The sequence below is a fragment of the Saimiri boliviensis genome, chromosome 18 (genome assembly GCF_048565385.1).
Source record: "Saimiri boliviensis isolate mSaiBol1 chromosome 18, mSaiBol1.pri, whole genome shotgun sequence".
NCBI lineage: Eukaryota > Metazoa > Chordata > Mammalia > Primates > Cebidae > Saimiri > Saimiri boliviensis.
This window is the reverse complement of record NC_133466.1, coordinates 26,096,722-26,124,147: the sequence shown is the minus strand read 5'-3', so window position 1 is coordinate 26,124,147 and position 27,426 is coordinate 26,096,722. Positions and strand designations below refer to the sequence as shown.

The window sequence follows — 27,426 nt, the reverse complement described above, 5'->3', positions numbered from 1 at the left end:
TTTTTTGTGAAATACATTGTTACTTAAAATTTGACCACAGGCCAGGCACGTTGGCTCATTCTTGTAATCCCAGCACTTTGAAAGACCAAGGCAGGCGGATTGCTTGGGGTCAGGGGTTCGAGACTAGCTTGGCCAACATGGTGAAAACCTATCTCTACTAAAAATACAAAAAAAAATTACCCAGGTATGGTGGTGTGCACCTGTAATCCCAGCTACTTGGGAGGCTGAGGCAGGGGAATTGCTTGAACCAGAAAGGTGGAGGTTGTAGTGAGCTGCGATCATGCCACTTCACTCCAGCCTGGGCGACAGAACGAGACTGTCTCAAAATAAATAAATAAATAAATAAAACAATAATAAAAAGTTGACCACAGTTTCACTTAATTCTTTTTTTTTTTTTTTTTTTTTTTTTTTTTGAGGCGGAGTTTTTTGCTCTTGTTACCCAGGCTGGAGTGCAATGGCGCGATCTCGGCTCACCACAACCTCCGCCTCCTGGGTTCAGGCAATTCTCCTGCCTCAGCCTCCTGAGTAGCTGGGATTACAGGCACGCACCACCATGCCCAGCTAATGTTTTGTATTTTTAGTAGAGACGGGGTTTCACCACGTTGACCAGGCTGGTCTCGATCTGTTGACCTCGTGATCCACCCACCTCGGCCTCCCAAAGTGCTGGGATTACAGGGTTGAGCCACCGCACCCGGCCTAGTTTCACTTAATTCTTTCAAATATGGCAGGGATTTTTATTTTCTGTTATTTCCATTCTTCTTTTTTAGGTATAAAAGCTCTTAAAACCAGGGTTCAAGCATAAGCAAAGTCATGCTAACTTTAAGTGTATCATCTGTTGGTTGCAGTGCTGACAAAACATCTGTCTTCTGAGATAAAATCTCTAATACCAAATACTTTATACCTCTTTGTTGGTACTAGCTAGAATATCACTGTTTACAATGGACTGTTTCTTTTAGAAGGAATGAAACTTTTTTTTTTTTTTTTGCTGACTAGAAAAATTTAGTTTTTAAACTAATATCATATGGAAGTTATCTTTGGGGCATATGGAGAAATTTTTATTTATGCATGCCTGGTATATCAGAGGCTAAAGTAAAGTATGTCACTTGATTTGAAAAACATGTTTGTGAGCCTTCCTTTAATATTGAAGAAGTAAATATATTTTCAATAGTTAGAAGGACAATTATATGCCTTTTGGGTGTATTTATACCTTTCACTTTTAAGAGAAAAAGGAGACATATCAAGGAAAACTTGTGCTCTGCATAATAAAGAGTTTAGAAGTCACATGCCTGATGTCTTTGTATTACTTTACTACATTCCATACTGTAATTCTATTGAATTCTGGGAAAAAGCCCAAATCGTTTATACTATAGTAAGCTATAATTCTAGTTAACTTTTTATTACTTGGATCTCCTGTCTAGATAGAATATTATAGTTTATCAAATGAGTGCCTCTTGTCCCTGGCTTAAATTGAGAATAAATTGTTTTGCAGTTTTGTTGTCAAAAACACAAATGAAAATAAGACGAGGACACAATGCCAGGTATTGAGCATTATAGGTCTGATTAATAGGCAGAGGAGAGATTCCGCCAAGTTTTTGTGTCATGGCAAACTCTGTCATAGACACGACTGTACAGGGCTTTTGCCCAATTTGAAACCTAATAGAAATACTCTTTATTTCAAGACCATTAAATTCTTTTGAACTTTTTTAAAACAGGAAAAAAACAGTATATGCTTCCCAGAACAAGATGTGCTACAATTGGGCAATCAAAATATGGATCCAAAGATAAGAGGGATTTGGGTAGGTAATTTTAACACAGAAAGTAATGCCACATATTGACTTAAGTTTTAGAGAAACTGGTGTAAGATTTGGAATGAGTGTTAGGTGGTAAGACTTCAAAAATTTATAATCCATGTTTCTTTTTTCTAAAACACCTTGAATTATTTGGAAAGATTGCATAGAAAGAAAAAAAATTTTGAGGTTCTGTTCTAGAATTCTAGTTATGTCCATCTTGCTTGGCCACATTAATAGTGATTTAAACTGTGATAAATAGATCCAATTCTGAATGTGCTTTTATACTTACGATAATTCACTTACGCTAAACAGTTTAGAATTTTATTAATTGAACATTGATACTTTCCCCATGGCCCAAATGACTTCGTTTAGAAAAAAATTAATGCAATAAAACTTGAATCTCTTTCGCCCTAGGCATTTCTGATATGTAAAACTATTTTGACAGCTCACAAAAAGTCAAGATGAAGCTTAAAAAATGAGATGCTAAATGGTGTGAAAATTAGTTCCAACTGATAGGTGCAATTAGGTGCTTCAGATTGATTAGATGCATTTCATTGGATGTGAACTTTAGAATGATTCATATAACTTGATGAATTTTCTTTAGTTTTGGGTTAGAATGATAGCTATGGATCTTTGCACTTTTGTTGACTAATATGGGATATTAATTTTTCTTTTTTTCACAATCAAAATGGAAAAAGTAGTAGAATTAATGACAAAACTCTGGAATGAGTCCCTTACTACTCATTTTCCTTACTTGCCAATGCTGCCGCTATGATTTTAGCAGCTATTATTAAAAACAGAACTAGACCATTTAAAGCTGAGTTGTTTGGTACAGTTGCCACTAGTCACAGGTGGCAATTAAAATGAAATAATATTGAAATTTTGTTTCTTAGTTGCACTTTAAATGCACAGTTCTGGTGGCTACCATGTTATCAGTACAAATAAATGGTATATTTTCATAAGAGAAAGTTCTAATTTGCAACACTCTGTTAGGGAATCTGAATTTAACAGTGAGAAAATTGGAAAAATAGGAACATCTGAAGGAAGCTGAGAGCAAGGGAGAATGGGGGAGTGGAGTGGGAAACAATTTGTTTATGTCTTCTGGCTTTTAACAGTTCTTTCAACCTGATTCCTTGCTATGCTGTTTACTTTTTCTAGAGAAAATTTTGAATAGATAGAGAATATGTTCTCATTTTCTAATTAGGAAGATGACTCATTAATTTTTATCTGTATTCCATAGTCTAGGTATTAATCTTTATTTCTTTTAACAAATATTTGTTGATTGTGTAATATGTGTCAAGTACTCTCAATCATGCAGAGTCTGTTTACATAGAGGGAAGACAGACAGTATACAATAAAGTGTCAGATAGTGATAAGCAGTTCATGACGAACAGTGGACCTGGGCATAAACAAAAAAGATGATGGGGGTGTGCTTGTCGACTTGGCATAGGATAATACGTGATTTTAGGTAGTGCGGAAGAGCTCACATTTGTACAAATACCTGAGTGAAGTGTGCGCATGAACTCTGTGGCTCTCTGAAAGCTGTGCATCGAGGCCAGGGCCTGATGCAGCAGTGTGTTGGCCCTCGAGATGAGTAGTGAGGCCACATCCTTGTTGAAGCTGAGTGAGTGAGGGTAAGAATGGCAGTATTCTAGTTTCTGATCTCTTGCCGCACATCCTGATGTTCATATTTGCCTTTCTTTCTTAAGGGTATTTCCGTTCTTCTAGTGGTCTGTTTTTTTTTTTTGTTTGTTTTGTTTTTTCTAAATAGCTCTTCTACCAGTCTTCCAAAACAACCATTTGGTTTATAGATCTGTCAGTTTTTGTATGTAGATTTTTCCCTTCAGTTTCTCTGTTACTGTTACATATTCTTACTTCAAGAATTCTTGTTCCTGCTACATACTCATGTTCTTATTCTCTGTTTCTGTTTCTTCTCAAACTCCTCACTATCAAACAGTTTTTTTCTGCTTATGTCACTGTCTTACTTAGAAATCTTTCCTGACCGTAAATATAAACTTGGATTTTTTTTTTTAAAAAAGTATTTCCCCTAGGTTTAGCCTGTGTAGATATTTTTCTTCTGAACTCATCATAATCTTTACATGTATAATAGTTTAACTGGATAATGGGCCAACTAGGCTTTTTGAACTTACTTAGAAGCCTCAGGTTCAAATAAGATTCACTTACATAATTCATGTTCCTATTAATATATTTTCATGGGAAAGTGAATTATGAGTTAATGAACAATGAATATATTATGTTTGAAGTCTTAATTCATTGATAAGTTGATGAGTAGCATGTATTTTGGAGTTAGAGAAATGTTTGGTAGTTGGTAGTTTTACTCAAATGGTATTTTATTGAAAGTGAAAGATTTAGTAGGATGAGTGTTATGTTTTGGTATGTATTTCTGACTTTACAGGAAAAGTGTTTTAATTTGGACTTTCTTAAAAATGTAGATTGCTGCTTAGATGCATTTGTAATATGTGATTTTATACAGTGGTACCCACCTAACTTCCCATGTGTGTGCTACTGAATTGTGTTCATGCTAATGCTAGAGGAAGGGGTAGTTAAAAAGAATGTTTTTAGTGTTTTACCAAGGTCTTGCCTTGACACAGGTAAGAGAATATTAATAATGCTCTGGCATTGAGATGAAAGTTTTACAAAGGCTAACTTTTTATAACTGACTTTTACCAGTTAGAAGTTGTTTACAGCCAAGCTTATTCTCTGTTTCTTGTAAGCATGTGACAATATCTGAGCGCTAGTTTTTATTACAAAATTGAGAATTCATTGCATATTTTAAACCAGGTGTCCCCAAACTTTTTACACAGGGGACCAGTTAACTGTCCCTCAGACCAGTGGAGGGCCTCCACATACTGTGCTCCTCTCACTGACCACCAAGGAAAGAGGTGCCCCTTCCTGAAGTGCGGCGGGGGGCCGGATAAATGGCTTCAAGAGGCCGCATGTGGCCCGTGGGCCGTAGTTTGGGGACGCCTGTTTTAAACAAACCATTATTCCACTAAGTCCAGAAAAAGAGGACATTGGGTTTAACTACTCTGTTGAAATAACATTTTACTTTTTTAACATTTGGTCTTAAAAATCGTATGAATTTGGCGTGTGAGGTATTTTTCAGGATTTCTTTTGATGTGTGAGGTGTCTTTCAGGACTGCATGTGAAGACTGTATGTGAAGTATCTTTCAGGATTGAACTATTTTTCAGGATTGTCATATTCTAAAATACCCTGTGAAAAGAAGTAGCTTTGTGGAGTAATAGGAAGATCATGGAGAAAACGGTTACATTTACAATGAAATTAAAACAATAAATAAACCTCCTCCATTGCTTAAAGGAAAAAGTCCAAGCTTTTCTGTTAAAGACTGTTAGTCTCTGGTCTCAACCAACTTTTCCAGCATTAAAGATTACTATTCCTCTATACCAGGGACTGGAAGCTTAAATTCCCAGCTAGGGACAGTTGTGCCTATATTCTGAACCCCTCAGCTGTTGAGATGCTAGGAGAGGCTGGAGTACTTGAGCCATTTAGTGTGGCCATTCTGCCACAAGCAGCTTTATCCTGTTACACCCATGTAAGGTACAAGATATAAGGATTCAAGGACAAGGAAGGTAATATTAATGTATGTGGCTGGCCAAGGTGGGGGTGGGGGCAAAATGAGAGTGAATATTCTATTTAAAGAGAGCTGCTGCTACTGCTGCTACACTCTGGCTTTGCCACAGTGATTATTGCCATGCAGAAATCATGTAATCAGGTCTTCTGGATTATTTTTTTTCTCCTAGAGAATGAGGGAAGAAATACTCACTGTACACATACAATCTCCTGATCTTTTTCTTTTGCCGTTTCTTCAAAAATTTTAAAACCGCATTGTAAAAACAAAACCATTTTCAAATATGATTTGTTTCATAAAAAACATTTATGTCTAAGAACATGAAGTAGATGGTGATTCTTGTTAGTTTTGCTCTCAGTACCCCTTTACACTCATAAAAATTATTGAGGACCTCAGAGCTTTTGTGTACATAAAATAATCTATATTAGAAATTAAAACTGAGAAAAGCTTAGGCTATTCATATTAAAATATCAATCTGTTATTTTACATAAATAACATTTTATGAAAAATACATTTTCTGAAACAACATGTTGAGAAGAGTACATTGCTTTATATCATTGCAAGCCTTGAATGTCTGTCATGTTAGAGGAGAGCTAGCATCTCCAATGTGCCTCTGAAGGTTTGCATTCTGTTGTACTAAGTTGTTTTGGTTGAAGTTTGTGAAGAAAATCTGGCTTAACACAGATAATTTGGAAGAGGGAGGAATATTTTAACTGATCAATCAGATTATAACGGGTATTCTTTTTTTTTTGGAGACAGAGTCTCTGCTACCCAGGCTGGAGTACAGTGACATGATCTCGGCGCAGTGCAACCTCTACCTCCTGGCTTTAAGCTATTTTTCTGCCTCAGTCTCCTTAGTAGCTGGGACTGCAGGCGCATGCTACCACGCCTGGCTAATTTTTTGTATTTTTAGTGGAGAAGGGGTTTCACCATGTTGGCCAGGCTAATCAATCTCAAACTCTGACCTTGTGATCCTCCTGCCTTGGCCTCCCAAAGTGCTGGGATTACAGGCAGCAGCTAATGCACCTGGCCAATAATGGATATTCCTTTTAATGCTATACCCAAACTTAACAAATGGTAATTTCTTAAAAATTAGTTGCAATGTGGAATTCAAAATCACGTCATTATTCTATGGTGGTATCAGTGACCTTTTCATATTATGTTGCATTAAAATCCTGCTTCTTGAATGGATCTTTTAGTCATGCATGATTTTGTAACACTGCATTGGTAATTCGAAGATACTTCTTTTTAAATGCTTGAAGAATATCTACTATAAGAAAAAGTTGCATTTGTTACTGTCACCACTCATAGACAAGCCTTTAAGTATTGAGAAGATATCAAGCTCACAGTGATAGAAACAAGTTTTTCAAAGTTTATATTTTTGCTTGAAAATTCTATATTCATCATTGTCAACAAATAATTTGTTTTTCTTAAAGCAACAGGCTCACTTTTTTTTTAAGACAACATCTGCTAAATTCCAGAGTCTGAATAATTCTAGTTTGTAGTTTGTTCTTTTAAATAAAAATTACATTCCATGAAAAAATCAGTATAGCTTGTAACTCACTTTGCACTAGTGTATTTTCTTTAGCAACAGCATATTCTGGATATCGGGCAGAAGTACTTCTTATGTTAGAATTAAACAGAAATCAAGTTTCGAGATTTAATAAAATTAGGTTTAGTCTTTTCTTCAAGAACGTAATTGTAAAAGAAACTGGCTTGTCCTCTTTAAAACAGTGACTGTGCATATTTGTGGCTAATACAGTGAATTACACAACTTGGTGCTGCTGCCTTGATTTGTGCTAAGATGCAGCAGTTTTATTCACTATTGTTTTGCATCATTGGTGCAAATGCGACTACGGTACAAAAGGCAAATAATATCTGAGTGTTATTACATTTTTTTTTTTTTTTTTTTTGAGACGGAGTTTCGCTCTTGTTGCCCAGGCTGGAGTGCAATGGCGCGATCTCGGCTCACCGCAACCTCCGCCTCCTGGGCTCAGGCAATTCTCCTGCCTCAGCCTCCTAAGTAGCTGGGATTACAGGCACGTGCCACCATGCCCAGCTAGTTTTTTGTATTTTTAGTAGAGACGGGGTTTCACCATGTTGACCAGAATGGTCTCGATCTCTCGACCTCGTGATCCACCCGCCTCGGCCTCCCAAAGTGCTGGGATTACAGGCTTGAGCCACCGCGCCCGGCGTGTTATTACATTTTTAATTTAAGGACCTTCCTCTCTTTTTTCAGAGGGGCCCAGGGACCCCAAGGATCAATGGATTATATTTGAAGAACTGCTAGGAAGGCAGAAAGACCACTTTGGATTTCAGACTTAGAATTAAATTTTGAAGCCTATGTACCATTCTCTCTTCTTGAGATGTGCTTCATTTCTCAGAACTTCAATTACCTCATTTATGAAATAGGTTGGAGGAGGGGAACCATCTTGTTCCTTTGCTTTTTGTTGCTTGAATTGCAACTGATAAATTAGGAAAAGCTGCAAGTGTAAGTGGTTGCTACTTTTAAATTAGTTTCAGCTGTAGCCCAAATGTTTTACTTGTCATGGTACAGTAAACATTCTAGATGTTTTCAAATAAGGAATTTAATACAGGGATTAGGTTCTTTGAAAAATCACTGGAAGATCTGGAGGAAAGCTCTAGCTCAGCCTTGTGAAATGACTCCCACATCACTGCAGGAGTGCCTGGTCAGGGAATCTGCTACTTCTGTCACAATTAGGAAAGCTGCCTCTAGGACTGCTGAGTTCAAGAACATACTTCATAGTTGCAGCCCAGGAAACAGGAAGCCAGGATTAGGTAACTGCCAGTGAGCTCTGTTTGAATATTGGAACGCAAAGTCTAGTTGCCACTTCTGTTCCATCTCTTGACATTCCTAAAGCTGGAAATTGGAGCCTGGAATACTGCTGTGGAACAACTTAAATCTTTTCAAGCACATTAGAGAAAACAGCCAAAGGCATCAGAATAATGCCCCCCACCTTCTGCCTTCCAAATCTCATGTTAGTGCATCCTAATGGGCGTAGCCTAAATTTCATCCAAAACTCTAACTGCCAGGGAATAAAGAAGATAGTTTTTTTGTTTGTTTTTTAAAAGAACTGTTTAGTTACTATAGTTGAAGAAAGGAAACTTAGAATGAGATAATGGAATCTGACTGCCAGTCACATATCTAAAACCTGTTTTTCTACTTCTCTGTGATTTTCAAATTGTTTTCCTGTCTTATCTAAGTTTTGGCCGTTTTAATAACCGAGATAGCTTTCATTTTTATGAGGTATTTTATACCTTTTTAGTCCTTGCTGCTTCTTCATCAGTATTTACGCTCAACTGTCCAGTTCCAGGTTACACTCCTCTTTAGCTGTGGTCTGGGTGGACTTGGAGTTTGTAGCCATACTTATAAAACCTTTGGCCTGCTGTTGTCTGTAAAGTGATTGACCATTTCAATTTCTGTGCTATGTAAATCTTTCACATTTTACTTGCTTGAATTTTTTTGGGGCCCTACTTAATACATTTTTGTGAGGTTTTATTATACTCTCTAAAGACATTTTTAAAAACACCACCACTTCCTTCCATGTTCAGCTATTCTTTTTAATATTTTAAATCTCCTTCCAGTCTAATGTTTGGAGGACGTATGGATAAAAATAGAATTAGACTCTGGAAACCATCAGTATACATTACTTTTTTCCATTAAATATATAATATGGTTTTCTGGCATCTATATAAAACTGTTTAGCCAGATGGTAAAATAAAGACACCTTATCTTCCATCCTCTATCCTGTTTTTTTTTTTTTCCTCTTCTAAAATTGTATGATTACAAAAGAAAATATTTTTAACATGTCTAAAATACACCAGCCTGGGCAACAAGCAAAACCTCCTATTTATAAAAGATTAAAAAGAAAATCAGCCAAGTGGTGCATGCCTATAGTCCTAGCTATGCTGGAGGTTAGGGCAGGAGGATCACTGGAGCTCAGGAGTTTGAGATTGCAGTGAACTATAATCATGACACTGCCCTTCAGCCTGGGTGACAGAGTGAAACCTTGTCTCTAAAAAATATAGAAAATTTAAATTACACATAAGTAAAATGAAGGCAAAATGTGTCCAAAATACAAATAAGCATAATCTCAACCATGCAAAGATAATAACAGATGGTTTCTCTTTCTGATCATATTGTTTTATAACCTGTTACCACTTCCCTACTTAACAATATACTGTGGTTTCTATCGTTGTTTAAATGATAATGGGTATATTTATCATTGGCATCTTCTGGGTTAAGGAAATTTACAAATGTATTTTGGGAAATTGGATTAAAAGTCTTTTTGAAGGCGGTATTAGTTGTAACCTTTATTCTTTGGGAAAAAGAATTAATACTCATAGCATCAAGGCTATTATCTTTTAGGAGAGGGCTAGTTTTATTCCCTTATATCTTCATTTTTGTGAAATGAGAATCTTGTTTTAAATTAAAAGGATTACATGCTTATTAAATAATTCAGATGTATAGACATGTTTAAATAGAAAGTAAAAGATCCTTACACTTCCTCCTCCTATGACTCCTTTACTCAGGGTTAACCACTGTTAATAGTTTGGCACATTCTTCCAGAATTTAAAAAATGTATACATTTGTGGTCAGTTTCTGAAACATCGATTTTTGAGGGCTTATTGTTAATTATTATAATTTGATAATGTCTAGACAGTAGTAGTAGAGACAGAATGTAATGTGTATGTGATTGGGTTAACCTCAGAAAGCAGAAATGTAAATGTTTAATTGCGTTGATTTCAACTTTTGTTGATAAACTGTTCTCAGCAGTCTTTCTGCTTACTAGCTTTTAATAAGAGACCTCATAGTAAATACACAGATTTTTTTGCAGTGAAATATATTTCTGCTTACTGCTGTAGGTATATTTTATTGAAAAGAACATTGAGTTACCGAGTATAACCAGTTTAAAAATGTGTTTCCATTTATTTTTAGATAGACTTTTAGAAATATAAAATTAGTTGATACTGACTGGTTTAAAGAGTTTATTGTGTATAAAATCTCCATAATAAGAATTATCTTTCATTTTGTTTTACTTTTAATTTTGAGAAAGATAGTTTTGCTTTTCAGATGTGATTGATCTCACTGGAGATGATAAAGATGATCTTCAGAGAGCAATTGCCTTGAGTTTGGCCGAATCAAACAGGGCATTCAGGGAGACTGGAATAACTGATGAGGAACAAGCCATTAGCAGGTAAAAACATAATTTGTATAAAGCAGATATAAGTACTTTAAAAAATAGAATTGGCTTGAATTAATTTTAAGAGGTAATAAGATATACTTTGTTACTCTAAACTAGTAGTATCCTTGTGTATTCTTAAATTTTATGTAACCAAAAGCTTCATATTTAGTTTTGATTGCAATTGAGTTTAGATTTTTTAAGATTTTGGGATGGTGTTATGAGGGATTACATTTAGGTGCATATTTTAATATTTTTCATTTTTTTTTCTTCTCCTAATCTCTTTTGGATATGCTGTCCAATTTACAACAATTTATAGCAAGGGTCAGCATCCTTTTTTTGTAATGTGCTAATAGTAAATATTTTTGGCTTTGTTGGCTAAAGGGTTTCTGTTATAGCTATTCAGCTCTGGTGTTGTAATGCAAAAGCAGCCATAGCTAATACATAATATAACGAGCTTGGCTGTGTCCTAATAAATCTTGATTTACAAAGACAGGCAGCCAATTGGATTTGTCCCCTTGGCTGTGCTTTGCAGACATCTGATCTATGGTATGGTCATATGTTTATATATATTTTTCAAAGAAATGGGCAGGGCTCCAGGATGTGTGCTAGAATGCAGTTTTTTATTTAATAACCAAAATGTTTTAGTTTGAAACAATTTGATTCATCTAAGGACTAAATAAACACATTTGATTTTTATAATAGCTCTAAAAAATGTTGGTTTTAAAAAGCCATTACATTATAACTAACTGTAATCCTCTAAACAACTATTTGAAGGCAGTGGTAACTCTGTTACTAAAGAAGAAATTTAGCTTGTAAGAGGTCAAATGCTTTTTCTAAAGGTACACAACTCAGATTTATCTTATGACTATATATTTTTTCCCTGTAACATAGTTCTTTGGTAGCAGAATGTACCAGATTTCTCAGGTATTTCTCTTGGCACAATATCAATAGGATATTTCTTTTCAAATAATCAGAGATTTCTGTATGATAGGAAATGTCTCAAAATGCTGTTTAGCAAAGGCACATAATTTTTTTTTCTTAGTGAGACTGTTAATGTGTCTCAGTGTTACTTTGGAAACTACTTTGTAAGACATTATCTCATGTAAAGACTTAATTAAAATCTGTTGTCCCCCTCATTAGTTGTGACTAATATTTATTGCCAGGAATTTTAAATGAAAACAAACAAAAAAAATAGGTTTATTTTCTGAAGTATTCGAGAAATTATATGAATTGGGCTTTTTCTTTTTAAAACATGTATTGCAATGCATAATTATCTTGAATAATTATAAAACTTGACAGTACTTAAGCTTTGAGAAATATTTTAAATACAAAACATGTGAATTGGATTTCATATGTAAGGGGCATGATGATTTCTGTGAAAAGGGTTATAAAAAGAATGTATACTTGATACAAATATTATTTTTAAAATTATGTTTTTTATATGAACATATGAAATAAAATGTCTGTGAGCTTATATACCCAGTTAGTATCAATAGTTTGTTTTCTAATTAAAACAACATGTACTAATTATATAATAAAAGTAGAATAAAAAGGGATGAAGGCTGTTCCTAATTTGATATTCAGCTCAATGTATATGTTATATATTGTTTTGGATAGTTGTTTTTATCCAGATTGGCAAAAGAAAATATCTTCAGATGATGCTTTTTTTTTTTTTCATTCTAAGTCTTTTACATTTTAATATAATTTAAAAATAGTAAATAATAAATATTATTGTAGATGACAGAGATTTGGGATAGTGTAAAATGCCATAAAATTATACTCTCTAGAAGTAAAAGAGTCATTTTAATTATGTGTAAGTTCAGTAACCCGCAATGAACAAAAGAGTGTTCAATGCGAAATATGCATTGAGTAAACACGTATGTAAATCATGTTGTATTAGAAAAAGAGGATGTGGAGAGTTCTAGCTAAACATTGTCAGAGATACATTTGCTTTTATGGGTTTATTAAGGTATAGAACTCTAAATTCCAAAGAGAAAATGATGCATTTTAAAGGAAGACATTTATATATTATGTTTCAAAGTAAAGTAACTCCTTCTTCATTACTGAAGTTCATATAGGGAAAATCTTTGCAAATAAAATTCCAAAATTATTTGCCTCTTCTATTTTAGAAGACATAATTTAATGTGAAGTTACACATTTAGAGTACCACCTTGTGTGTATTAGATGACATAAAGCCTATCTTTTTACATCTTAGAATCCTGTGGCATTTCTAAATTTCATGGTTGAAATTTCTTAAGAAGAACATTTTGAAAGTATTTCTTAGTATACTTTTTAGTGTCAGAATTGGCTGTATTTATTTTTTCTTGATTATCATTGCCGGGACACAAGTGGAGTCTGGACAGTTGAAATTTGTTAATAAACTACATTGTGACTGGTGTCTGTCTATGGCATATTTATTGTGAAAATGTCTTGCCCCATGAAATAACATTGAAGTGCCTCATTAGAAGATAGTGCTAAGTTTTCTAGCTAAAATTGTTACTAAGAACATGCACCTTCAATTATTTGAAGAAATGGTAGACTACAGAGTCTTTTTTTTCTTTATTCTGTGTTTCAGCTAGTTATTTCTTGTTATCTTCAGCTTGGAGTTGCCATTGGGGAAAGAAAGGAGAATCATGTTCAGGAATAGTCAGGGTGGAATTCTGAATTTTTGAAGTGGCTCTGTATAGCTCCTTTTTAAAAAAAAAAAAAAAAAAATCCTTATCATTACTGAGGAAGCAGCTGTGAAGGGGAACTGCCTAAAGATGGTACGTGAAACAGTAGTGAATGAGGGAGACAGATTTAGAAATCTTTTAAAATTGATATTTGAGGAGGATTTCAGTGCTCAATATACCCGATACTTGTGGATGCTAAGAAGCATGGAAGGGCCATCGAGTAACCATCATCCCATTTTTGAGTGGCTTTTATGATAGAAGGTGCATTATGTCAAGATTATAGATGGTCTGGAGAAGTAGAAATATGACATTGGTTAGTTTTAAGGGCCACAAGGTTGTGGCCATCAGTGACTGATGAACAGCAACAGTTTAACTTGAAAAAGTTATCAGCAACAGTGAGGTACCACTGATATCCTCAGGAAGAGGGATCAACTGGTCGGTGTAGTCAGTCTGTCCCTGTGTCAGGAGTCACATCCCATGCAATGTGAGCTCCCTTACTGCAAGATACACAAGTCAACTTTTGATAGGAGTCACATATCTGACAAGCAGTGGTAGTCTCTGTATTAGAAACATAGAGTTCCTTAATTTGTACTTTTTATATGTTTCCATTTTGGGTATCATAATTGTGGATGTGATTCCATTTTTGGTATCATGATTGTAGATGTGGTGGTGATCTGGGTGGTGCAAACTTGATCAAAAGCTTTATTCTTTTCATCTCGAAGAACACATTAGAGCTCTCATACATCACAGTGGCTAAAATTAAAAAGACTGATGGGAAGTGATGTCAGCAGATGGCTGACTAGAGTTGCTTGGCACTCATCCCTCTCACAAAAAGGAACCAAAACAACAAGTAAGTTTATTTTGTCTGGAGTGACTGAGGAAATGGACTGGAGAGCACCAGGGGAATGGCAAAGTCCCCATGGAGCGTAGAGTCAAGAATTGCTCCATAGGGAGGAGAGCAAAGCATCCTGCCTCTGCCATACTATCTCCCCTGCCAGGATCGAATCAGAGCCAGGGGGTTCCTCTTCCTCCAGGAGGAAGGTAACCTGGGAAGGAATCATCAGTCTTCATCGCCACCACGGATGCCAGCAGTCACTGCTACAGGAGAGTTCCCCAGTCCTCACAGACCCCCAGTCCAGCATAAACAGTTGCTGAAAGCACATGTGGCTGCATTCCCCCAAAGCAGGAACCCCTTTGATACCCCTTACCCCTGCGACCCAGGCAGTTAAGGAATGGGGCAACTGTGAAACCAAGCCCATATCTGGAGTGCATTCTCACTTGGAGGCCGGTAGCCACCCTTCATCCCAGAGGCATTGCCTTCATTTCACAAAGTTCACACAAGTGCCTATGGTACTAGTACCGTGGCTGCTTGGAGCCTAGGCTCAAAGGCACTACTGGGACCCTGATACCTAAACCCACAAGGCTCGCTATTACCCAGGGAAGCAGGTAGGCCTGCATGGCAGGGCAGCTCCATTCAGCCACGAGGCTAGTGTACACTTGTCCCTGGCTCAGTAGCTGGCCTGAAGATGGCCCAGCTCCAAGGGAGAGAATAGCATACGGCCAGTGGGCCTGCATGAACTTGCTCCCAGCTTGAACATCTGGCCCAGAGGTTGTCTGCCTGTACTTACCACGGGAGGATTCTGCACAGCCGTTGGGCCACAGTTGCCTGCCCTTAGTCCTATAGCTGGCTTGGAGGCACTCTATCCACAGCTCAACCCTACGTCACCAGTCATGCACAGCCTCCAGTCCCACATGCATCTATCCCTGGCCTGACAGCCAGCCCAGCAGTAACCCCGACATTCATGAGAGACTATCCTACAGCCTTCTGGCCTGCTGCATCAGCATGTGACTGGCCAGAAACCAGTCTGGCGCTCCCAGCTCCAGAAAAACCATGCCATCACAATCATGGGCTCCTGCATGACATTGCAGGTGAGGATTCCAGCTGAAGAATCTGCATGGAGACCACACTACTGAGTCCACCCTGAACCAAAGCCAACACACCATTTCCAATCAGCACCCTAGGACACATCAACAGGAAAAAACCTCTGCCTCTGAAAGCTGCTCTTTAAAATGGGAAAAAGCAGTTGTCCATTAGATGCACAGATACCAACATAGAGACAGAAGAATCATGAAAAAGCAAGGAAACCTCGCACCACAATATATCTTCAGTAAAAGAATCCAAAGAATATGAAATACATGAAAAATAATTCAAAATGATAATATTAAATTCTTGAGTTGAAATAGAATACAATTTAACAAAATTAAGAAAACGGTTCATGAACTGAGTGAGAAATTGGACAAAGAGATATTACAGAAAGGAGCCAAACAGAAATCTTGGAGCTTGAGGAATTCAGTGAATGAAATTAAAAAAGTAAATACAACTGAGAGCCATAGTAATAGACTAGAACAAGCTGAGTAATGCATTTCTGAATGTGAAGACAGATCTCTTCAAATAAAACAGTCAGAGGAAGAAAAAAAATAACAGAATGAAGAAATAGGACTTACCAGACACCATTAAGCAAACCTAAATTCATATTATGGGAGTTCCAGAGAAAGAAGAAGAAGGGCATGGATCACCCATTTGGTTAAATAAGTTGTTTGTGTCTTTCTTCACTTCTTGGGAGAAAGTCTTGGCAAGTTATGGACATCTAGGAATGCAGAGATCCCCAATACAATTCAGCCCCCCAGAATCCTCTCAAAGGCACACAATTCTAAAAGCTATAAGACACAAACATTGGGTTACATATACAGGAATTCCCATTAGACTATCAGTAGATTTCTCAGCAGAAAACTGCATAAGACAGGAGGGAGTGGGATTACATATTCACAGTGCTGGGAAAAAAAACCCAAAACTGTCAACCAAGAATATATCTGGCAATGCTATGCTTAAGAAATGAAAAAGAAATAAAGACCTTCCCAGACAAGCAAAAGGTGATAGAATTCATTACCACTAGACTGGTCTTACAAAACACTTAAAGGAAATAATAGGAAACGAAAGAATGATTAATATAATGAAAACGTGAAAATAACTCATCAATGTATGTAAATCCATAATCATATTCAGAATACCCCAGTGCTATAATGGTGCTGCGTAATTCCTTCAGTCCCCTAGTATGATGGTTTAAAATTAAAAAGATCAGAAACATCAACAGCTACAATTAGTGGCTAAGGAACACATAAAAGATAAAAGATGTAAATTATGGTAATCAAAACACAAATTGTGGTGGGGTAGGGAAGTGAGGGGAAAAATTCTAGATTATTTTTATGTGACCAAAGTTAAGTTGTTATTAGCTTAAAACAGTCTGTTGTAACTATAAAACTCTTTTTTTTTTTTTTTTTTTTTTTAAAGACGGGGTTTCACCATGTTGGTCAGGCTGGTCTTGAACTCCTGACCTCAGGTGATCCGCCCGCCTTGGTCTCCAAAGTGCTTGGATTACAAGCGTGAGCCACCACGCCCGGCCAGTAAAACTTTTTATGTTAGTTTTGTGGTAATTACAAGAAAAATTATAGGAGATAGACAAACAAGAAAGGAAACAAAGCTTAGCATTGTAGAAAACCACAGAACCCCGTTAGTAAACAAGAGAGGAAGAAACAGACAAAGGATCTTCAAAATAATGAGAAAACAAAATAGCATGAGTGAATTATTACCTATCAATAGTAACCTTGAATGTAAGTGGATTAAAATCTCCAATTAAATAAATATAGAGCAGCTGGATGGATTTAAAAGACCCAACTATAAGTTGCCTATAAGAGACACACCTCATCATTAAATATAAACACAGAGTGAAAGTGAAGGGATGGACAAAGATATTCCATGCAGATGCAAACCAAAAGTGAGCAGAAGTAGCCATACTTCTAGATACAGTAGACTTTAAGTCAAAAACTGTAAAAAGAGACAAAGTCGTTATGTAGTAATAAAAGGATCAATTCACCAAGAAGTAAAACTGTAAACACATGAGCAGCAAACACCAGAGCATCCAAATATATAAAGCAAATATTATTAGATTTAAAGGGGGAAATAGACTACAATACAACTATGGTAGGAACTTCAGTGCCCCTCTTTTAACAGTAGACAAATGATCTAGAAATATGAGACTTAAAATACACCATAGACATTTACGGAACGTTTTCTATTACAGCTACAGAATACACATTCTTCTCAACTGTACATGGAGTATTGTCCAGTAAGGAACATGTTAGCAATGGTATCAAGTATTTTACTGGATCACAACTGTATAAAACTATAAGTCAACAACAGGAAAAAGTTTATAAACCAACAAATACATGGAAATTAATATGCACCTTAATAACCATAGGGTCAGTGAAGAAATTAAAAGGGTAATTAGAAAGTTTCCTGGGACAAAGGAGCGTGGAAACATATTATACCAAAACCAGTGGGACACAGTGAAACCTGTTCTAAGTGAGAAGTTCATGGCAATAAATGCCTGCATCAGAAACAAAGGAAGATTTCTAATAAACAGCTTAACTGTGCAACTCAAGAAACTTGAAAAGCAAGAACAAGCTAAATGCAAAATTGGTGGTATGAAAATAATAAAGCTTAGAGCAGAAGTAAACAAATAGAGACCAAAAAAGCAATTCAGAAGGTCACTGAAATATTTTGTTTTTTTTTTTTTTTGGAGAGAGAAGCAGACTCAACAAACCTTTAGCTAGACTAAGAAAAAAAGGGCTCAAATAAATAAACGTAGACATACAAAGTGAAACATTACAAATGATCAGAATTAGAGGATCACAAGAGACTTACGAACAACTGTGTACTAGCAAATTCTAGAATATAGAAGAAATAGATAAATTCTTGAACACACACAGCCTACCAAGATTAAATTGGGAAGAAATGAAAAACCTGAGAAGACCATAATAAGAGAATTAAATAAATATTAATGTCTGACATAAAAAAGCCCAGTTTCTGATAGCTACATTGCTGGTCTATCAAACATTTAAAGAACAACTAATATTCTCAAACTATTCCAGAAAATTGAAGAGGAGGGAATACTTCCAAATTCATTTTATTAAGCCAGCATTACCCTTATTCAAAACTAGGCAAGGACACAACAAAAAGAAACTGCAGGCCAGTATCCCTGATGTACTTCGATTCAGAAATTCTCAACAAGATTCTAGCAAACCAAATTCAACAGCATATTAAAAATATTACCCACTGTGATCAAGTAAGATTCATCCCAGAGATGCAGGGATTTTCCAACATAGACAAATCAATAAATGTGATACATCACATTAACAAAGAGAACAAAAACTATGTAATTTCAGTAGATACCAAAAAAGCACATTTCAAAGTTTAACATCCCTTCATGATAAAAACTCTCAAAATAGATATAGAAAGTATGTACCTCAACACAATAAAGCCCATAGTTGACAAACCGACAACTGGTCATATACTGAATGGGGAAGAAATGTTTTCATAAGATCAGGAAGCTAACAGAGGTGCACACTTCAACCAATCTTATTCAACATAGTACTGGAAGTCTTAGAGCAGTTAGGCAAGAAAAAGAAATAAAAGACATCCAAATTGGAAAGGAGAAAGTAAAATTGTGTCTGCAGATGATATGCTATTAAATATAGAAAACCCTAAAGAGTTCCCCAAAAAACTGCTAGAACTAATAAATGAGTTTAGTAAAGTTGTAGGACACAAATTAATATAACAAATCAGCACTTCTATATGTTAATGTGAATTATTTGAAAAAATTAAAAAAACAATTTACAATAGCTACAAAAAATCAAGATACCTAAGAATAAGCTTAACCAATGAGATAAAAGGTCTATACACTGAAAACTATAAAACATTGAGGAAAGAAATAGAAGACACAAACAAATGGAAATATATATATATCCATGGATTAGAAGAACTAATATTACTAGAATGGCCATACTACCTAATGTGATCTCCAGATTTAATGCAGTCCATATCAAAATTCCAGTGACCCTTCAGAGAAGTAGAAAAGACAATCCTAAAAATTCATATGGAACCACAAAAGTGCCCAAATAGACAAAGCAGGCCTGAGCAGAAAGAACAAAAGCTGGAGGCATCATCACCCGACTTCCAACTATATTGCTAGAATATAGTAATGAAAAAAATGATATTGGTATAAAAACAAAAACATAGACCAGTGGAATAGAATAGAGAGTGCAGAAATGGACACACCTACAGCCAACTGATTTTTGTTAAAAACTATTCAAGACCTGGAATAAATCTAAGATACAAGAACTTCCATGAAGAAAATGATTAAATATCATTAAGACACGTTAAAGAATACATAAATATTTGGAAACATATGCAGTTTCATGAATTGGAAGACTGACATTGTCCATCTGGTCAGTTCTTAAATTGATTTATGAGTTTAGTTTGATCCCAATTAAAATACCATTAGTTTTGTTTTTGCTTTTTGAGGAAATCAACACGTTTCATTCCTTTCTTTTTTTTCCTTCCAGTTGATCTGTATAGCTTAAAGTATATGCATGTTTTTTAGTGAGTGTAATACTTCCCAAAAAGGAGCTTAGGTGAGCTAAAGTAGGATATTTTTAACATCATTGCTATAGGGAGTTTAACAACACAAAACAAGATAAAATAATAGCACCCTCTCACCTCCCCCAAAGGAAACCACTGTGTAATAAAATTTAATGAAAACATAAACATCTACCATTTGTAAGTGCTTTAAACATTAAGTGTAGTATGTGGAAGGAAAAGAGGCAGCAAGACATTTTGTCGTCTTTTTATATTGCTTAATGCCAAGGTCATGACCAATGTTGAGAAGATAAAGCAAGGTGACAGGTCAGGATGGGTTTTGGTTTGTGGCTTATGAGTTTACCCTTCAACATGCCACATTTTGTTATAGGCTATATCTGAGCTCTCTGAGATTTGCTTCTATTTTATTTTATTTTGTTTTATTTTTATTATTGTTTTTACCTCTACCAGTGGGTAATACCTGGATTTTAGCTATTGCATGCCTTATACTTAAGAGCTTGGGTAGCATCATTGGTAAGGCCAGGGAGGAATGCTTATGCAGGATTTTGCTTTACAAAAGTTTGGATTTATGGTGCTTGTATTAGATGATATAAAGGGATCAGGTGTAGCAATAGAGCAGTCTATGAGCTAGAGGTTGTTTTTTGCAGTCAGTCAATTCATAACCAACCAAGTCAATAACCATCCAAGAAGTAGCAGCATGTAATATCTTAATCATCCATTTACTTAAAAAGCTTATTTTGCCCCCATTTATAATGTTTCCTCTAGAGGTACGACAGATTATTGTTTCTACTTTCAGACACTGGTTGGAGACACTGGTTGATATTTTTTTTTTTTTCTTTTTTTTTTTTTTTTTAAGACGGAGTTTCGCTCTTGTTACCCAGGCTGGAGTGCAATGGCGCGATCTCGGCTCACCGCAACCTCCGCCTCCTGGGTTCAGGCACTTCTCCTGCCTCAGCCTCCTGAGTAGCTGGGATTACAGGCACGCACCACCATGCCCAGCTAGTTTTTTGCATTTTTAGTAGAGGCGGGGTTTCACCATGTTGACCAGGATGGTCTCGATCTCTCGACCTCGTGATCCACCCGCCTCGGCCTCCCAAAGTGCTGGGATTACAGGCTTGAGCCACCGTGCCCGGCCTACTGGTTGATATTTTTGGTGCAATGATAAGTGTGTTTATAAAGATCTTTAGGAACAAAGAGGAGATGATAGGAGGAGACCTACTGAGGCATTTTAAAACTCTGGTGATAAAATTTTGTTTAAATTCAGGGAATCACGAAATTATGGCATTCCTTTTTTACCTGCCATCTTTTTTAGCACCATAATTCTACCATGTGGTATGGTTAGGGTGTATTATAATAAATCTATTTCTTTAAAACCCATACTTTCGTTAAAATGAATGATGATATCTACCATATGACTGAATTGAGCTACTTAGGAAATGGTTATTGTCTTTAAATCTTAGGTGACTTTGAGGAGCAATGAGTATCTCTGAAACCTTAGTCAAAGTTGTTACAGTTTGTACCTCATTTGACCGCTGTAAAGCAAGTTATATAGGAATGCGGGGAAGATGTTGTCTTGGTTCGTATTCCTAACTTTCTTGCCTTTCTAACCTCCTTTATGGAATAGTGTGACAAATGGTGCAGGCAGGTTGCTTGCTCCTAGAAAGTACCTTTGAGGCCACACATTCTTGCAAGTCCTGTGTGGGGAGAGAAGAGGCAAAGGAACTAAAAAGCTTACATTATCTCAATATATTAATGTGATGTTTACATTACGTATTTTGTATGTAAACATAGGAATCAAGTGGTGTATATTTTTTACTAGAGCGAAAGAGGGGCATAAAGCAATTGAGTATACTTAAAACATTTCAGTCAGAACTCAAGGAATACTCTCTGCAAGATGCTAAGAAAAAAATTTTCTAGCACGTAATACTCTCAACTATTCAAATATAACAGAAAAATAAAGATTGTTTTTTGGCATAAAGAAAAAAAAAAACATTTCAAAAGACCTTCTGGGATTTAGTAATCTTAGCCCAGATCTGGACTATGAAAAATATACTCAGGGTTTTTTTGCAGAAGTCAGATGTCCTCAAATTTTCTGTAACTAATATATATTTGAGCCATTTCCCGCTTACTATGATGTGTGATCTGCTCTGCTGCCATTACTAAGAAGAATTTCTTGTTATAATTAAAAGTTAAATATAATGATTGATATTTATATGCTGTAGATACAGGATTATGTCTGGTTCTTTTAGACTTTTGACGAGTTTATATTTTAGAATATGCTGTAGAATTATCTTTTTAAATAATTATTGTCTACTTGCCATGGTACTAGTCAATTACTGGGTACCTCTTCTAGCTCTTACATAGGATCACTGGTACTAAATTTTTTTATGGTATTGTTTTTATCTACCTTTCCCAGAACTTATTCCATGTGTTAGTCTATTTATTTTTGATTACCAAGATATGAATAAATTTGCTCTTTCTAAACTTATAAATGTACATGTATATTATAAAAGGAACAAAATTTCCAAATGAGAATACTACCATTTAAAAAAGTCAATAAAGTTAAATATGCCCTCTTTATGTCAGTCTTTTGTATTACTTTTTATATACTTTGCCATTAACCTTTCTTTTTTGAGCATAAACTAGTCTTGTACAAATTCAGTTTGTTCTGATTATTATTATTGTATTCTGCTGAACTGCAAAATTTAACTGTTAGAAGGTCTTTAGGACCTTCTGGATCTCCACTAGGAGAGTCAAGTTGACTCTCTTTATCTCTTTCTTGTATTTTTGAAAGCTTGCTTTCTGGTAACAGTAGAATGTTAGAGATATTCCCTGGTTTTCCTCTGCCCCAATTCATCTAACCAAATATATTTCAGGGAGTTCTGGTATCTTAGTGAAAAATGCCTGGAGTCTGGGGTTGCCTGTGAGAGTTCATTTTTGGGCAGAGAGTATTGCTGCCCAGTTGGGTCGCTCTTAAATGTGACAGAAGTGTAAACTGTTTACTTTTAACCACAAGTTTACATTTTAACATATCATGTTGTTACCCATTTTTTAAAGAAATGTGTCGTTTTATTGATTTCCAAAGACTGACTTCTGTATTCACGTGGTATGTTTTAAGTAATGATACTTTAGATTTAATTGTATCTAATGTCTTGTTATAAATACTGTTGTTAAGGATAAAAGAATGTTATTTTGACATTAATTTGACAGGATAAAATCTTTAGAGTAAAAGTGGTGTAGAATGAACGAGATTTCCTTGATGAACCAAAAAGTTGAAAAAAACTAATCTTTGCTGAGGTTCTGGTAATTAACACAAACTGGGCTAAGATACCTGAATGTTATTTATGCTGAGTTAGAATAGTAAGTAACAGGTTTATTTTTTTTTAATTTTTGGCTGAAGCCAAGTAGCAGGTAACACATCTCTTGAGCAGGCAAAATGCTTGGTTAGATCATATTTGGAAACCAGGGTTTTTCAGTTACGATTATATGTTGTTGCATGCTAAGGAGCAAGAAACATCTTTAAGCAAATTAGTGTTACTTTTGCCATGTTTAGATACACTCAAGATATTCTGTAGGTGAGATTATTTTGGAAAGGTTAATAATCTTTTGTTATTCTAATATGTATTCTAACATTTCATTATTTTTTTCCAAAGGTAAACTTTTGGGCAAAGCAGTGAACATACAGGTTTTATTTTCCTTTATTTGGCTGTCATAGAGACATAGATCTCAAGAATTGAAAGGAATCATTAAGTTTAACTCACTTAACTTTTTTTTTTGTAGAAGGGGAACTCAGTGGTCAGTGGCAAAAGTGCAACATGTTCAGTTTTTAATGTTGTCTTGATTCAGAGTGATTGTTATAAATAGTCATTATGTTACATTGTAAATATGTACTTTAACAGTTATTTCTCAGAAAATTCATCTAGGCCCTATATTCTTGGTACTAAATATCTTTTTGTTGACATGCAATTTACTGTACTTTGTATTATATAACACTACCATTTTATGGTTGAAATTTCATTTTAGGAAAAAAAGGGTACACTTCTCTATGTATTGGCATTGACACTGCTAAAACTAAGCTCTATTTGAATAAAGCTAGTATTAAATATTACTTCTTCAAATACATTATTCAGATCTTATGTAATGAAAGTGCTTTTAGAATGTGTGGTATGCTATTGCCTGAGATACACCATTATATAATGCTATATATTTTTTTCCCACCATTGCTTAAGAGTTCTTGAAGCCAGCATAGCAGAGAATAAAGCATGTTTGAAGAGGACACCTACAGAAGTTTGGAGGGATTCTCGAAACCCTTATGATAGAAAAAGGCAGGACAAAGCTCCTGTTGGGCTGAAGAATGTTGGCAATACTTGTTGGTTTAGTGCTGTTATCCAGGTAAGGATCTTTTTTTATTCAGTTCTATTTGATATATATGATAGCAATGGAAAGTGGGTTGGTCATGTTTAAGCTGTGTATTTTAAACGTAAGTACAGAGAAGTTTTTAATATACTCTTGTCTAATGAACTAGCTTGGGGATTTCAGTATCCTTCTATCATGCTTTACTTTTCACTTCAAGTATGTATTTTTAACAGTATATCATTACTTATGCCTTTCACCTATTTGGAATCAATGCAGCCTCTCTCTTTGCTTTTAGGAATTGTTTGGTGAAAATATTTTTGTATATATTTCTCTGCAGATTTATGGAAGCATTGTAACCAAGTTTGAAATCAGAAGTGGCTTTTTGTGGGTCAGAGCAGATTTATTTGTATATACTAGACAATGTAATTTATAAAATTATAGACACTTAAATTTTTAACAAGAAGGGACATTTTATTTGAGGTTGGTATAGATTTGCAAATGATTCTCAGTTTGCATATGAAATGATGTGAATAAAAATTGATAAATCAAGAATAACACATTGTCTTTTTACTAAGAAATCCCTTAATGTTATGTTTCTTGATCTGCTTATTTAAAATAAGAAAAATTTGTATGTGTAGATATCCATCTTCTCAATTTGAAACAGTTTTAACAAGTTTTATCAAAACTCTGTAATTCTCAGTTGATATTGATAATGTTATTCATCAGATAGCAAAACTTTAAAATTTACGAATATGTCCTTAATTTTTATTATTTTTAGGAAAATTAATATTTTATGTTTATTTTTGTAAGAGAGTTGAATTATAGCTTATTATTTCATGTTCCTGATGAATGCCTTTTACTTCATTGGCCATGCATGCTATTTTTTATATTCAAAATAAATCTTCATTTTGTAACTTTCCAACCCTGTGTGTGTGACAACTTAAACTTTCGTAAGACATTAAGGCAACTAACAGGTTATTTGGCTCATTTTCTACAAGTTAATTGTTTTTGCTAGTTAATCTGTAATTTTAACTTTTTTTATACTTCAGTGCTACAGTTTTCACCTTTTTCTTTGTTTTTGCTTCTGGTGGATACTACTATATAATTTGATTTCCTTTGTTTTCTAGATTTACCTCATTCTTTAATAGGATGTTGTGCATGCTAATAAGTAATATTCGATGTTACTGGATTTTCCAGGATATTAAGACGCTAAGAAATCTTAGCATCTTAACATAAATCTATAGTAGTATCTTTGCTTCTAGCCATGATTATGCATTCTTTATTTACTTATATGCCAAAAATATCTAAAATTTTGATATATTAGAGCAGGCGTCCCCAAACTACGGTCCTTCGGCCGCATGCGGCCCCCTGAGGCCATTTATCCAGTCCCCTGCCGCACTTCAGGAAGGGGCACCTCTTTCATTGGTGGTCAGTGAGAGGAGCACAGTACGTGGCGGCCCTCCAATGGTCTGAGGGACAGTGAACTGGCCCCTTGTGTAAAAAGTTTGGGGACACCTGCATTAGAGTTTCTTAGATCATCTTATTGCCTATTAAGAGATCTATTTGTTAAGAAGGTTTGTACATGTTATAATTTAGACATCATTTTAAAATGTGAAGTATAGTTTTAAAGTTCTTAACTGAGTGATTATGAACATGTTTTGCTGCCTGTTTTGGGTCAAGTAGATGCTGTCTCAGCACTATTATGGCACATAAATGAGGGTCATTGATTAGAAGCTTTTCTTAGAAAAGTATAAGAAGAAATAAAGTATTTATAAATAATATTTGTTGATTAGAATAGTTGGTTTTTATTTCTCCATCCTGTATTTGTAGGGAAGATCTGTTTGAAATGATAAATATTGGTATAGGGATAATGATCTTTTCTTTTCACAGGATAAACTTCTTTGAGCAGCTCAGTTTAAACTTGATACAGTTACAGTCTATTTCTACCCTAAGTTTGCTGATCTTAGCTTTTCTTTTTTCCTTAGATTTTTTTTTTTTTTTTTTTTTTTGAGATAGAGGGAATGGGCTAGGAAAAAAATTGTCTTTCAAATAAATGCCTAGCTTATTTAAGAGCTAGTAGTTTTAAAGTTTAGTGGCTACTTAACTCCTAACATAGGCAAGTATAAAAGGGCTTGTGTTATTTATTTTTTTCTTTTTGTGAAATCTAAACATCTAGAAGAAGTAACCTATAAGCTTAAAAATTCAGGTTATAATGGCCTAATAAGATACTGACTTGAGGGAGTGGAAAACATTAAGCATCAGATTGTGGAAAATGGTAGGTGGCAGAAACATTTGTCTGGAGATCACCTGAATTTTTATTTTTTATGGTAATTTTAAAGTCTATTAAACTATTTTAAGTAGCTTTTAGTTTTTAGTAGAGTCTTTTAAAAGATTTTCTACCATTATTGCTTAACTCCTAGATATAAATGGAGATACAATACTTTGCCATCATAAAGGGACTTTTTACTTATGAATGAGAAGTTGGGCCAAAAGTATACCTTCATGTTGGAGGTTTTCTTGTTTTCCAGAGTGAGTTGGAAATTATTCTAATTGTGAGGTAAATTTACTGTAACGTTTTGATTACAAAATTTTCTTGGGGATGGAATTTAGTTGGTAGGGCTAATATGAAACAACTGGGAATTCTTTTTCTCATAAATATATTGACTGGTTATAAAAGTTTACTAGGAATATCACTCTTTCACTTCAAAGTCGATAGCTGGGTAGGCTACAGCAGGTTTAGATAGCTTTGCATACTTATTCTTTTAGAAAATGAGAGCAATATTTTGATGGAAAGGGGGAACAGAATGTAAGAAAGGAAGTATTAACAAAGGAGAGATTGTACAGATAATGGCTTAAATAATCTTTTGGTTGCTAGCAATATTAGCCTGTCTTTAGTTTGGACATCAACCCCGCAGCTAGTCAAGATTATTTTTGTCCTGTTCACTTGGAACTTTTATGTAGAAAGTACTGAGTACAGCTGCTCCCCAGTAGGGTGTCAGTGAATGAGTTAGCTATTTGGAGGTGTATGTTGCCGTCTGTAGCTCCAAAACATGTTGCTGAGGGAGTATGGATGCTTATGATGACCCTTAGCCCCTTAGCACGTTTCCATTCTGAGATGCCCAGAAGTAAGGTGCTCATACTTCTCAGTTTGCTTGTCATAGTCCAGTTTACTCCTACTGTAGATCTGTTGGCACCTATCAGTTAGTCCTAAATCCCTGCTGTGTATGATGGTAAAGTATGTGGTTACCGGAATTTGTTCCAAGATTGCTGAATAGGAACAGCTCTGGTGCACAG

General features: G+C 35.2%; 1 protein-coding gene across 8 annotated transcripts in view; it reads left to right on the top strand.

Annotated features, from left to right (window-relative positions):
- The window catches only part of USP25 (ubiquitin specific peptidase 25), a 142,550-nt gene that overhangs the window by 35,548 nt on the left and 79,576 nt on the right, over nt 1-27,426 (top strand). For 5 of the 8 annotated variants that reach the window (XM_074389475.1, XM_074389474.1, XM_074389476.1 and 2 more), the window contains 3 exons: nt 1,713-1,796; nt 10,497-10,620; nt 24,006-24,168. In XM_074389475.1, the coding sequence (XP_074245576.1) occupies nt 1,713-1,796; nt 10,497-10,620; nt 24,006-24,168 (371 nt within the window). The remainder of the gene's footprint in view (nt 1-1,712; nt 1,797-10,496; nt 10,621-24,005; nt 24,169-27,426) is intronic. The other 3 variants (XM_039480513.2, XM_039480512.2, XM_039480514.2) reach the window with 1 other exon arrangement.